The sequence below is a fragment of the Myodes glareolus genome, chromosome 3, assembly GCF_982192425.1.
Source record: "Myodes glareolus chromosome 3, mMyoGla1.1, whole genome shotgun sequence".
Taxonomy (NCBI): Eukaryota; Metazoa; Chordata; class Mammalia; order Rodentia; family Cricetidae; genus Myodes; species Myodes glareolus.
The window spans coordinates 102,461,030-102,474,981 of record NC_142028.1 but is presented as its reverse complement, the minus strand read 5'-3'; the positions used below and the strand labels follow the sequence as shown (position 1 = coordinate 102,474,981).

Below are 13,952 nucleotides of genomic sequence, written 5' to 3'. Positions count from 1 at the left end.
TTCATTCTTCATTTGTGAATAAGAAACCAGCCTTGACATTGACTTAAGAGTAAACATGAAAGGTCTAAAAGTAAAACTTTAAGTGATAAAAAATCACTTAAACTGTGAAGTTAAAAACTTTTTGTTACTAGTGAAATGTGAAGGTGAACATGATATATCTTCAAAATACTAAGATTTAATAAATTAAAATTATAATAAACCAATTAGAATTGATATAATAAAATATATAATCATATATAATATATACATGATATATAATGATTATATAATATTATAATATAAAATAAAAAAGCATATGAGTAAATAGTGCTGCCTAGTGGGCTGATGTCCCTAAGTAGATGCTTTAACACATAGCTATTTAACGTGACCACCAAATGTTGTGACACAATGGATTCATTTCATGTTGAAAGCAGAAAACAATAGTCTTTTGCAATAACTAAAAGCTGGAATATGAAAAACATCTGTCCCTAATAACCATTAATGTTCATCTCTGGTTTCTCATCTATTAATCTTGAAAGTTTAATGACAAAAAGACTGATGTGATTCTTGCTCTGATACCTACTCAGGCACAGTGATTTTCTTCTTTCTTCTCCAGGTAGAAAGTAATCCCTCGGAAGTCCCTCTTTACAGCCGAGCCCACATTTCACAACAAGTTGGGGAATGCTCTCTTCCACTCCTGTACCAAATATCCTCCCAGAATGTCCCTTGGCCACAAGAATTTCTCAAGACTGGTTTCATTTCAACAAAGCTGGATTGCTGCCAGAGCACCTTGGGAAAACAGTGTTGGTCTACTAGCCTCCTGGAATTGCTGCAATTCGGCAGAAGCAACAGGGAGAAAGAAAGAAAGAAAGATAAATCACTCGTAGTTAAGTAACTTATGGTGCACACATTTCGTGGTGAACAACATGTTGTAAGCATGCTCTCTATATACCAATTTTGGAAAACCTTGAACTCAAAAAAAAAAAAAACCAAAAAGAAAAAAGAAAGAACAACCAGAAAGTTATAACAGTATATATGCTATTCAGAGAAGAACTAAAAAACAGAAGAGAAGGCTAAGTATGTTCTTACTTACATACAAGTAAATTCTTGCATACAAGTAAAATCTAGAAAGATTTGAAAGATAGCAATAAGGTCAAATTCAGAGAATAGAGAGTCATGACAAATTATATACTTATCTTCAAATATAAAATAGAGATTTCCATTAGTTAAAGAACTGCACATTAATAAAAATACCCACAAAAGGGAAATTCAACAGAAGGCAAATGCAAACCCAAGCATTGTTGGTAACAATATTTTGTAAACACTGACTAGCATATTCTGTCAAATGTTATCATCATCCAAAACAGAATAAATTCTGTGTCCAAATTCTCTTAAGCTTGTTACATATTCCAAAGGACAATGGAGGACAAGATTTGTACATTTAGGAGAAAACAGTGGGCAAAGTAAACTATAACATTTTTAATTATTGGAAGATTGTGTAACCACTTAAAAATATTGCTTGGACAACACAACCATGAATTAAGTATTTATGACGGCATTATAGCTCCTGCCGAACATTCAAAATGTATCATTAGGACTAAATTTTAGTAACAATTAAAATGATTAGAAAAACTTACAACCAATATTTTAATTGAAGTGTTTATTGAGTGTGATGTAAACTGTAAAACTGTTTTTAAAGTGAGAAAATTCGATAATACAGTGATTTCTTCTGCCATGTTCTTCTCAGTTTTAACAAAGGCTACGTTTCGAGGCTGTTCTGGCAGAAGACGGTAAGCGGAAACCCTAAAAAGAACGCATTCTTGAAAAGCATTCGGGAACCCTCCCTCCGCAAGCGTAAAAGCACGCATGCGCACTCCCACAAACTCGCCTGCAGGGGGAGCCCCCCTCCACGGCCGTGCTGGCGGAGCGTAACCCCGCCCCCAGTCCTCCCGCGCCCTTCCCCCATCCACCCGCCCCCGAGCCAGGCCAGCCGCGCAGGCGCAGTAGCTGCACAGCCGCTCCTAACCCGGGGGATCCTGGGATTCGGTCTTTCCGGAAGGACGGGAGGGCTAGGTGTCCGGTCTCGGCCGCCGTTCCAGGCCCAAGCTGCGGTTCCAAGCCCTGCTCCAAGCCGAGCCGGTGGCCGTGACGACGCTGCGGGGGACATCCGAGGGCGCAGCGGAGCCCAGCGGGCATCGGCAGCGGCGGTGCGCAGGCCGTGACGGCCCCTCCCCCGCCCGGAGCGCAGCTGCGGAGGCCGCCCGCGCGGGCCGACCGGGGTGAAACGGTCCCGTAACTGCCTCGGGTTATGACTCAGCCGCACCGCCGTCAGATTTGAGCGGCGCTGCGTGGTCCTGCGGCGGGGCGGGCGTCCGTGGGCGCGGAGCGGTGCTGCTGCGGCGACCGCTGGCCCTTGCATCGGCGGCCCCCCCCTCCCGAGTCTACCCGGAGCGGCCTCTTTGCCACGTCTGCGGCCTGCCGCTCGCGGCTCGCGCGGGGCTTTCACATGAAGGTGTCTCTCGGGAGCGGCGAGATGGGCGTCTCTGCCCACCTGCAACCCTGCAAGGCGGGAACGACGCGGTTCTTCACCAGCAACACGCACAGCTCGGTGGTGTTGCAAGGCTTTGATCAGCTCAGGATAGAGGGGCTGCTTTGTGACGTGACTCTGGTGCCTGGCGATGGAGAGGAGATCTTCCCGGTCCACCGAGCCATGATGGCGTCTGCCAGTGATTATTTCAAGGCCATGTTCACAGGGGGAATGAAAGAGCAAGATTTAATGTGCATTAAGCTTCACGGGGTGAACAAGGTTGGCCTGAAGAAAATCATTGATTTTATTTACACTGCAAAACTGTCTCTTAATATGGACAATCTTCAGGACACCCTTGAAGCGGCCAGCTTTCTACAAATCTTACCCGTTTTGGACTTCTGTAAAGTATTTCTTATATCAGGCGTCTCTTTAGAAAACTGTGTCGAGGTTGGACGGATTGCCAACACCTACAATCTTATAGAAGTGGATAAATATGTAAATAATTTCATCCTGAAGAACTTCCCTGCGTTGTTGAGTACTGGGGAGTTTCTCAAACTCCCCTTTGAGCGGCTCGCCTTTGTGCTTTCCAGCAATAGTCTCAAGCACTGTTCCGAGCTTGACCTCTTCAAGGCAGCCTGCCGCTGGTTGAGGCTGGAAGACCCTCGGATGGACTATGCCGCCAAATTAATGAAGAATATTCGCTTTCCACTGATGACACCACAGGACCTCATCAACTATGTGCAGACAGTAGATTTCATGAGAACAGACAATACGTGTGTGAACTTACTTCTGGAAGCAAGCAATTACCAAATGATGCCGTACATGCAACCAGTGATGCAGTCAGACAGAACTGCCATTCGGTCTGATTCTACGCACTTGGTTACGCTAGGGGGAGTTTTGAGGCAGCAGCTCGTTGTCAGTAAAGAGTTGCGGATGTACGATGAGAGGGCACAGGAGTGGAAATCGTTAGCCCCCATGGATGCCCCTCGATACCAGCATGGCATTGCTGTCATTGGAAATTTCCTTTATGTAGTCGGTGGTCAGAGTAATTATGATACAAAAGGAAAAACTGCTGTTGATACAGTTTTCAGATTTGACCCTCGCTACAATAAGTGGATGCAGGTGGCATCATTAAATGAGAAGCGCACGTTCTTTCACCTGAGTGCCCTCAAAGGACATTTATATGCGGTTGGCGGGCGCAGTGCAGCTGGCGAGCTGGCCACAGTAGAATGTTACAACCCCAGAATGAATGAATGGAGCTATGTTGCGAAGATGAGTGAACCCCACTATGGCCATGCTGGAACAGTGTATGGGGGCTTAATGTATATTTCAGGAGGAATTACCCATGACACTTTCCAAAATGAGCTCATGTGCTTTGACCCGGATACAGACAAGTGGACACAGAAGGCTCCCATGACTACCGTCCGAGGACTGCATTGCATGTGTACCGTTGGAGACAAGCTGTATGTGATTGGTGGCAACCACTTCAGAGGCACGAGCGATTACGATGATGTGCTGAGCTGTGAATACTATTCGCCAACTCTGGACCAGTGGACTCCCATTGCTGCTATGCTAAGAGGTCAGAGTGATGTTGGAGTTGCTGTCTTTGAAAACAAAATCTATGTCGTTGGTGGATATTCTTGGAATAACCGTTGCATGGTAGAAATTGTCCAGAAATACGACCCAGAAAAAGATGAGTGGCATAAAGTTTTTGATCTCCCAGAGTCACTTGGTGGCATTCGGGCTTGTACTCTCACAGTTTTCCCACCGGAAGAAAACCCTGGGTCGCCTTCTAGAGAATCCCCTCTGTCAGCACCTTCAGATCATTCTTAGATCCAAGGGAATACGTTTTCAGTGTGTCTAGAGGATCTCCCAGTTCCCCTCCAGTTGTCTCTATTACTACGGTTAATAGACAAAAAGGTAACTTAGGGATTTTTGTTTGTTTGTTTGTTTATTAAATGACTAACAACTGTATTCTGAAAAATGTGTTAAATATATTTAGCTGTTTAACAAGCGGAAAAGATCCATAAAAGTTGTCTTTCGTGGTGTTACATGTCCAGTTGTAGGTGATCATAGTGGATGTGTAATTGTCTGTTATGCTACAAAGTTGAAAGTTTGATTTGACTGAAACATCAAATGGAGGTCCCCTGTTATAAACTAAAATAATACAAGATTGCCAAGGTTCAGCTACCTCCCACTTGGATAGTTTTTGACTGTTAAATAGGCTGTGTGAGCACCCTTAGAATATATTAAGTTTCTTAGGTAGAAGTAGTAGTAAAAATATTAGCTAGAAGAAACAGTCAGAATTTGCTAATCTCACTGGAGAAAAAATTTAAAGTGTGTACACAGACAGACATGCTCACATAAATTTATGTGTACATACGTATAAACTTTTAGGATTGATAGAAACTTCAACTGTAGTGAAAATGAACTAATGTTTTCTTCTAGAAAGCAACTAATTTTATTTCAATGGAAATTTAATACCAGAGAGTTAGTGTCTAAAGTCCTAAGCAAAATTTAGGTAGTTAAGGGCTACAGCAAATTGACAGCCAAATTTGTCATTTAATGAGATTTTTCCTTTAAATGAAATTTAATTAGTTTTCCTGTGTGCTCTGCAGTTACATGTATAGAGATTAGCAGAAGCCAAGTTTTGGAGAATTATTTTTTTTCTCAGTTTTTCCGTGAAATTCGGCAGTGAAAGTTAATCATTCTGAACAAAGCTATAAGATTTTAAGTTTGGCCAGCTTCGTCACTGACATGCTTATTGTCTGATTCCGAGTGACTCCTGGTGCTGCTGCAGCTGATAAGCATCCTGAGCTATGTGAGCTGCCTCCAGGCTGAGGGCTGAGCAAACAGATCAGAAACAGCCCCTTCTGCCTTGACTCAGGACCCCTAACTAGCCAGCTGGTTTCTTTACGGCAGGGCTAAAGTAGACCTTCAGTACTGTGGGAATACTTTCTGGCTGAGAACTACAGGGGAAAATCTTAAAGGGACAAATGGAATTATAGTGGTCCTTGGTAATAAGTGATACTGAATATGTGCTTTTCTGGAAAAGTAGTTCAACTGAAGGAAAAAAATGCGCATACATAGATGTGAGTATGGCCAGCCCTGGGAGAGTGACAGTGTAATCAGGAGCGATGCCATTGACAGTCTGTCTCTTAATGGAATGCAGACCGAGGAGAGGGGTTTGACTTCTGGAATCTGAACTTTACTTATTGCCCATACAAGGGTTGATTTATCTTAATGCTTTTTATGATTTCTACATTGACAGAAATTTTCTTTGTGTTTTTGTAATGACTCCATTTTTTTATTACTTAGATTAGACATATTGAAGAATTTTAGAAGTTAAGGTAAAAATTGCTACTAACTGTGTAATATGTGTATTGAATAAACAAGAAGAATGAATGCTTATGTATTTTGAATAGCTTCATTTTTCTCTTTGGTCAAATGTCCATGTTCTTTTCCATGTGATACCTATTAGAATTGCTTTGTTTTCCATATCAAGTTACAGAATTTCTTTAATAAAAATATTTAACTGGTATTTTCTTGTATTGCCTCTACCCCCTCCCAAACTCTTAGTTTTACAAATAGAAGCTGTTCAGTTATTTTTGAAACCAAATCTGTCCCTTCTATATTTTGACCTTTGTGGATAGCTTTCCTATGGTTCATTTTTAAACGTGGAATTGATACATTATTTTTCATGCTGACTCTGACATGCTGAGATGATACAGCACAGCCTGTTTTCTATGCTTTTCCTTCTCTTGCTAAAAAAGCAACTGCCTTCTACTCAGTACATTTGACATTCTCGTTCTAGAATTAGCAGTGCTCCTTAGCCAGGTAAGCCGACTGCTCCATCTGTATCACCCCAGTCTTAATACACCTCTCCTTTTTTCTTCCCATTGTTCTATAGTTGATCGGCTATACATAGGTTCATGCAAGTAGCTGACTGATTCAATGTTACTATCACTAATTAAACCCAGAATTCCTCTGAATATGAAAATTTTAAGTGAGTTTGAAATGACTGATATTTTCATTATTTTTCATTATAAATGTACTTTCATAAATCTTATTTTTAAAAGACTGAACAAACATAAAGGTATATAAGCAAATATTACAAAACATTTTTTAACATTTTTTTCAGTATTTACAAGCTTTTCTGATATAAAAATAAGATTTGCCCTACAAAATGAGCAGGAAAATAAAGCATAAAATAAAAATTAGCCTTGATTTTACATGTCAGCCATAACTTCTGTGAATATGGGTTCATGATACTTAAACGTACAAAGACAATGGCAAATAGTTTTAATGCTGCCAATCCAAGTTTTGAAGACAAACTATTATCACTGTGATTTGCTTGCTATTTCATGTATAGATATTAAATGATATACATGGGGTTTATCTCTTAATTGCATCTCGTTATGAATGGCAGATTGGTTGGAAGTAGAGAAGCAGGATTGTATATTTAAGACCAGTCTAGGCTGCATAGTGAGACCCTGTCAAAAATAAATAAATAAATTGTGTTTTCATGCAGATAAAGTCACACTTGAATTTTTCTTGCTTTCTAGAAAGTGTAGTTTGTTCATTGGTCATATTAAAACTTCTGGATTATAACTGGAAGTACTTTGTTCTCATGAAGAAAAAATTTGTTGCTACAGAACATTTCTACATTTTACAAAATATCCTTAGCTCAAGGAAGAGTTTGGGGATGCATTTACATCTGAAAGAGTCGTGTTTCCTCTTACCTATGAAGCTTGTTGAGTTTGCATCTTAAGGCTGGAGAGATGACTCAGTACTTAAGATCCCTGGTTGCTCTTACAGAGGACTGGGGTTCAATTCCCAGCTCTCGCATGGTGGTTCATAACTATCCATAGTTGACTCCAGTTCCAGCGAATATGGTGGTTTCTGACTTCTGTGGGCACCAGACATGCACATGGTACACACATGTACATGTAGGCAAAATGCTCTTAAGTCTAAAAAAAATTCTGTGTGTTAGGATTGTAAGTAGATGTTTTAAAACTGGTTTGCACATTGAGTAGGTGGTAGTTGTGGCCAGTGGCATTTTATGTTTTGTGTACATGTGTGTATGTGGGTTCACATGAATATATGTGTGTATATATAGGTTCATGTGTATATGTGAAGTTTATTGTGTGCTTGTGTATATGTGATTTCATGTACGTGTGTAGATTCCTATGTGTACATGCATGTGGAGGCTAGAGGCAGAAGCAGGTGTCTTCTAGAATTGCTTCTCCACCTTATTTTGTTTTGAGTCAGGGTCTCTCACTGAACGTTGAGCTCATTGGCTTAGCTAGACTGGCCAGCCAGAAAGCACTAGGCATCTCTTGTCTTCATTTCTTCAGCACTGGAATCAACCCTTGATTTTTACCTAGGTCCTGGGATCCAAATGGGTTCTTGTGCTTGTGTAACAAGTGAGCCATCTTCCCAGCCCCAACAGTCTGTTTTGGATTTTAATTTAATAATTTTAATTTACTTAATCAATAACTCAAACAGGTTGCTTGAAAATGTTGTATCCATACAGTATTTAACTTTATGAAAGTGGCATAGTTTTTACACTTTATATATTGGACCATTTACCCCCAAACTTTACCACTGTAAAATAAATCAGAGTTAAGTTTTAATTATTGTTCATAGAACTTTATTCCATGTATTACCAGGTACACATTCTAAATTAATCTGAACAGTGTTGAATTTTTCTAAGTTCCTGTAAAATATCTGCAAGAGTGCTGGCTGCATTTGTAGCAGGACTGTGCTTAAGCGTGTCTTAGGGTCTCCTTTGCTGTGATGAACACCTTGACTGAAAGCAACTTGGTAAGGGTGGGGGATCTTAATCACTAAGGGCAGTTAGGGCAGGAGCCTGGAGACACTACTGAAGCAGAAGCCGTGAAGCTCCTATGGCTTGCTTAGCCTGCCTTCATAGAACACCCAGAACCTGGACCTGGGCCCGTCTATCATCAGTCAAGAGAACGTCCCACAAACTTGCCCACAGGTCAATTGGTGGAAGCACTTTCTCAGTTGAAGTTCCCCCTTCCCAAGTGACTGCAGCCTGCTCTGGGTCCACATAACTTCCAGTAACTACATTATTAGAGGAGTATTTCATATTTTATTAATTTGTTCCTGGGTGTTTTGTTTGTTGTGTTTTGAGACAGGGTTTCACTAGCCCTTGGCAGGCCTGGAAATCACCTTGTAGATCAGATGGCTGGCCTTGAACTAAGAGAACCGCCTGCTTCTGACTGCCTAGTCCTGTGGTTAAAGTTACTGCCACAGCTGTTCCTGTCTTGCCTTAGTTGTCTTGTTTCCTGTAAAGAGTTTCTCTTCATGAATGTCACTTTGGAGACTGCTGCTTAGTTTCTAGTTTTGGATTTTTTTTGTCATATTGAAACTGGGAATGGCAGTCTGAGAAAACTAGTAAATATGATTGGCTGATAGGCAAGGCTTTGGAGTTTTTCTTGATTGATTGATGTATGAGGGTCCAGCTCGCTGTGGGCAGGTGTCCTGGGTTGTATAAAAAAAGCTGAGCAAGCCATGGTAACAAGCTAGTAAGCATCGTTCCTCGTGTTCCTCTGTGTTCTGCTTCAATTCCTGCCTTCAGTTGCTGTCCTGAGTTCCCTTCACGAGGGACTTTAAACTGTAAGCAGAGATAAAGCCTTTCCTCCCCAGGTTGCTTTTGGTCATGGTTTATGGTTTATCATGGCAGTAGAAAGCAAAGAGGAACAGCTCTTCAAATTGTGACCAGAACAGCCCATCTCCTGTGTATGGACCTCTGGGAAATAGTTTTAATGTCTTGTTCTTATGTTGCAAGAACTGTTTTCCTGTCTTGCAGCCTTGCCAGTGATGCTTCTGACCTGCCACGCTGACATTTGCTGCTTCTCTCCTGTTCAAGTAGCTTCCATTCTGCTTGAAACGGAGGTGTTTTTCTTCTAAATATATATTAAAAATTAAACTATTAATATTCTCAGTAGTTGATACTTGTCCTGTAAACATGTATTGACGTGCAATTTTAGTTTATTTTTATTGTGGTAGTAGAGTTGGGTTATTTTTTGTTGTTGTTGTTGATACTGTTATTTGCTTTTTTAAAGCAGGGTCTCATATAGCCCAGGCTGGCCTCGAACTCTATGTAGCTAGGGATAATCCTAGACTCTGAATCTTTATCCCACCTCCCAAATACTAGGATTTCAAGCATGTGGCCACCAGCTTGGCTCTTTTTGCTTTTAATTACTTTGCTATATATGTTTTTGGCATTGTACTGCAATATAAATATCTCCATCTTCCTTCTTTCCGTACTTCTCCTATTCTTCCTCCTGTGCCTTTTTTCCCCCTCCAGGACAGGATTTATCTGTGTAACTGCCCTGGCTGTCCTAGAACTTAGTTTGACTGGCTTCACGCTCACAGAGATCCTTCTGCCTCTGTCTCCTGAGTGTTGGGATGAAATGTATTTTGTTACTGATATGACATTCTCTTGCACTTTTGGCATGAAATCTATGTATGTTTTCAAACTATTATGTATTTGTTCTGTAACTACATGTATAATCTAGAGTTTGTTTCCAAGGCATCTTCCCAACTCTATAGATGTCATTCCTTCTTCCCTCTCCCCTTCTTCTCCTTCCCTCTCCCCCTCACTCTCACTCTCTCTACAGGATCTCTTAGGCTGCTCTGGCCTGCCTGGAATTTGCTCTGTAAACCAGTCTGTCCTTGAACTCCCAGAGTTGTCTGCCTCCCCAATGGAGGATTAAAGGTGTGTACTATCACGCCAGGCCTAACGAGCACTGCTTCTTAAACACCTCACTTCTGTTTAGTTCTTGGTCTTAGCTTTTGGTTGTACTTCATGGATATCTTCTAGATGGATTAATTACCTCCTGTGACACAAGGTATTTTCTAATGGAGTACCACCCTTCTTTCTACACAGTGTGCGGAACCTAACTTGAAAGCAGGTTTTAGAGATAAAAAAGGAAAATCTAATTTTACTTGTTACAGCAGTATGGTGTTTAAAACATTTCTATAGTTCCAGTGACCATATTTGTGGACTGCAACACCTTAATTGCTTACAGGGCCTTTAATAAGATTTCTACTTATCGCTCTAATTTCTGTTCTCTCTCCTCCCATGTCTATGTATTTTAGCCTTTTCATTTACTCTGTTCCTGTATGACCCCATAGTAGTACAGTGTCACATTCCTGTTGTTCCAAAGAGTCTTGAGATGCCAGCTGAACAGTGACTTCTAGAGGCTTCCTCTCACCCATGCAACCCTCTGTGATCGACAGTCCTGTTGTTATTTGACAACTGTCCATTTGACAGTTGTTATTGCTGTTGTTATTGTTGAATGTTCACACTCCACACCCGCACAGGACTGGCAGCTCAGAAACCAGAGGTACACACTCAGTAGAGACGTGAAAAGTGGGTGCGCAGACAGCACATTGGATGCCTGCTGAAGCTTCAGGGTTGAAGAATTTATATTTTAGTTTCCAATTTATGCAACTGCTGAAGCCAAATCAACAGCCATCAGATACGATTTCTCTTCAAAGGGAGTAGTAAATCAGTTTCTTCAACTAATGTTGTTGCTCCTTCAGAGTCTTGGAAAGCTTTCTTCTCATTGCTTTTCCGCTAAAAGTGTTTCCCTTTTTACAAAAGAAAGTAAAGTCTTTGTTAAATACACTACTACATTCACAAGGATAAGTAAATTGCTGGTAGCAAAGATACTAAAAATATATGACTAAATGGGATTAACATTCCTTCTTGATTTAAGAACAGATTAAAGATTTAAGGTTTCTCTGAGTATGAGTCAGTGTTTAAACTTCCCCGCTTTACCAAGCAATACAAACTGGAAGCTGACCATATTTATAAAGAATAACTTTTGACAGCATGACAGTTGTTTTAAAAGATAAGCTTGAATTATTACATATAAAATCCAAGTTTTTCTGCACAAAAGTGTAGTTTCTACTTTTTAAAGTCTCTTTTATAACTGAAGCAGAAAAATGTTCTAGAGTGAATCTTTACAGTCTAAGTAATATGTTAGTAAATGAGAACCAGCTCTTCCAAAAGGGGGCTCAAGTCTCTCTTCCACCATGGGCTTTCTGATACCCACAAGCATGACTATGTATTGTTCAGTAGAGATTGGCTCCTTGCGCACACCTCTGATCCACACGGGCACAGCTGTATGTGTTGTTCAGTGGAGACTGGCTCCTTGCGCACATGTCTAGCAGCCAGGCTGGCTTCTGTCAGGGCCTCTTTCATTTCCTGCACCAAACCTTACCAGAAATTCCAGCTACTGATTAGGTCCTAAAACAGTTAAGATCAGAAAACAGAGGTAGCCTGAGCCTCTGGGATTTGTTACTCTTGATTTATCTTGAGGGAACCTGCAAATATAATCATGTCTTTGATAGAAAATAAGGACAGGTTCCTCTGATGTGGCATGGAATTGTGCAGGTCTCCTGCTTCTGCCACCCTCGCTTTGCTCTACCATCTCGGACTCTAACCCTCTGGAACCATCAACTTAAATAGACTCTTCCTTCTGTAAATTTTCTGGGAAAGCGTGTTTTATCACAGCTATAGAAATGTGACCAATACTCCTGGTACCACCCTCGTTATTGGTTTCTTTCTATTGCTCTGATAAAACACCGTGACCGTAGCAACATAAGGCTGGAAGGGTTTGTTTGGCTCATGATTCCAGAGAGGTGAGTCTGTTACAGTGGGGTCGCCTGACAGCAAGGAAGTTTGGTGCCTGAGACAGCAAGTGGACAGCTCACACTTTGAACTACAAGCATGGAAGAGAGAGAGAGAGAGCAAGCATGGAAGAGAGAGAGAGAGCGAGCATGGAAGAGAGAGATTTAAACTCTTAAATCTTGCCTCTGGGGCATAATGCCTCCAACAAGGCCACACCTAAGCCTCCCCAAACAGCACCAGCAACTGGGGATCATTTATTCAAATGCCAGAGCTTACGGAGGCATTACTTAAACCACTACCAGAGGGCCATGGGCTTGCTTGTCTAGAGGAGATGGAGGAGCTCTGTTTCAGCTAAGAGGCTCTGTCTAAAGAAATAGGTGAAGCTGACAGAGGAAGACATCCAGTGGCAACCTCTGGCCTCCGCGTGTGCAAACAGGTAATAACACCCTCCAACATGCCCATATACTACAGATGTGTGCGCACGTGCGCGCACGCGCGCACACATACACACAGAGGGAGAGAAAAGTTGAGACAGTTTGTGTACACTAAAGTTTAAAAACATTTTAGTAGTTTTCTGCAAATGCATGGCCGCCTGCCAACGTAGGAAGACATGCAAATTCATCAACTGCTTGCTGCTCATTTTTAATGTATGTGTTCTACCAACTAGGAACTAACCCCAAAAGACAAGTCCTAAATGCCAGACTCACCGCTTCCAGAAAGGCTGGAGAGTTGGCTCTCATCATTTTAAAGAAACAGCACACACAGGCCGTTGGCCTGCACTTGCACAATAAGCTAGTGGGCATCACTGCCACATGCTTCTACTGCAGCTTCCGAACACCCATTTCCTGGTGTGGGCACATAAAGGAATTCATCTTCACTACCCTCTTTGCTTTGCCCTGTAAGAATATTACAGGATCACGGGGATCCCAAACAAATTCACTGAATCAGTGGATTTTCAGTATTACACACACAAAAAAGTTCTCAACCAGCTGAAATTGCAAAATGAACCATGGAATTCAGAGAACAAGAGAAATGGATGTAATTCTAGGGCAAAGGGGTGTGGAAATTATAAAAGGAACTGAAAATGCAAAACTTATAACACAGGAAGAAATAGCTTTATATTAAAATGTGTGTGTATGTGTGTGTGAGAGAGAGAAGTTGAACCATCTCAATCTCTCCAAGCCTCAGTTTCCTCTGTATTAAAATGAGATCAACGTGTTTACAAAGTTGTTCTGAACAGCAAACAAAAACACACATTGTAAAGCACTTAGATACTATCTTCCTTAGTGTAGTATTTTAAATATGGCAGGTCTCTGTTATGAGGTGGGCTGATCAGCTAAGACTCTTTGAAGTCCAACACTTCCGGAGAAGTAACATACCTTAGCAGAGTCAGTAATAGGCTGGGACCAGGGCCTTAGGAGAACTGTGAATTCGGATCCTGAGAAGTCAACTCTTCCTACTGTAAGTGGCTATGACTGCTGTGTGCTTGATCTGCAGTGCTCTTGAGATACCCTTGTGCAACGCTATTCCACTAGCCTCCTGCTGACTTAGTCCCATTGTATGGCAGTTTCTGTTGACTGCACCATTGCTGCCCTGGAAGTAGTAGATAAGGTGCTGTACTTCTTAATAAGTTTGCTTAGCATAAGATACAGCTTGTGCAAGACCTCCCAGTTCCAAACTTTCTTCTCCATCGTCTATCCTCTATACCATTTGATCTCATGGTCCTCTCCCAGGACCCTATCTATCACTAAAGAGCAACCTGCTGGTCCAGGT

The 13,952-nt window shown here is 41.4% G+C and overlaps 1 protein-coding gene across 1 annotated transcript; it reads left to right on the top strand.

Moving 5' to 3' along the window:
* The first annotated feature begins 2,004 nt into the window (after positions 1-2,004).
* Klhl9 (kelch like family member 9) lies at positions 2,005-6,044 on the top strand. Its single transcript, XM_048453054.3, has one exon. The coding sequence runs from the start codon at positions 2,486-2,488 to the stop codon at positions 4,337-4,339; it is 1,854 nt and encodes a 617-aa protein (XP_048309011.1). The 5' UTR covers positions 2,005-2,485; the 3' UTR covers positions 4,340-6,044.
* The last annotated feature ends 7,908 nt before the right edge of the window (positions 6,045-13,952 follow it).

Coding starts and splice junctions, on each gene's coding strand:
- Klhl9 (XM_048453054.3), top strand. CDS start 2,486: ATGAAGGTGTCTCTCGGGAGCGGCGAGATGGGCGTCTCTGCCCACCTG.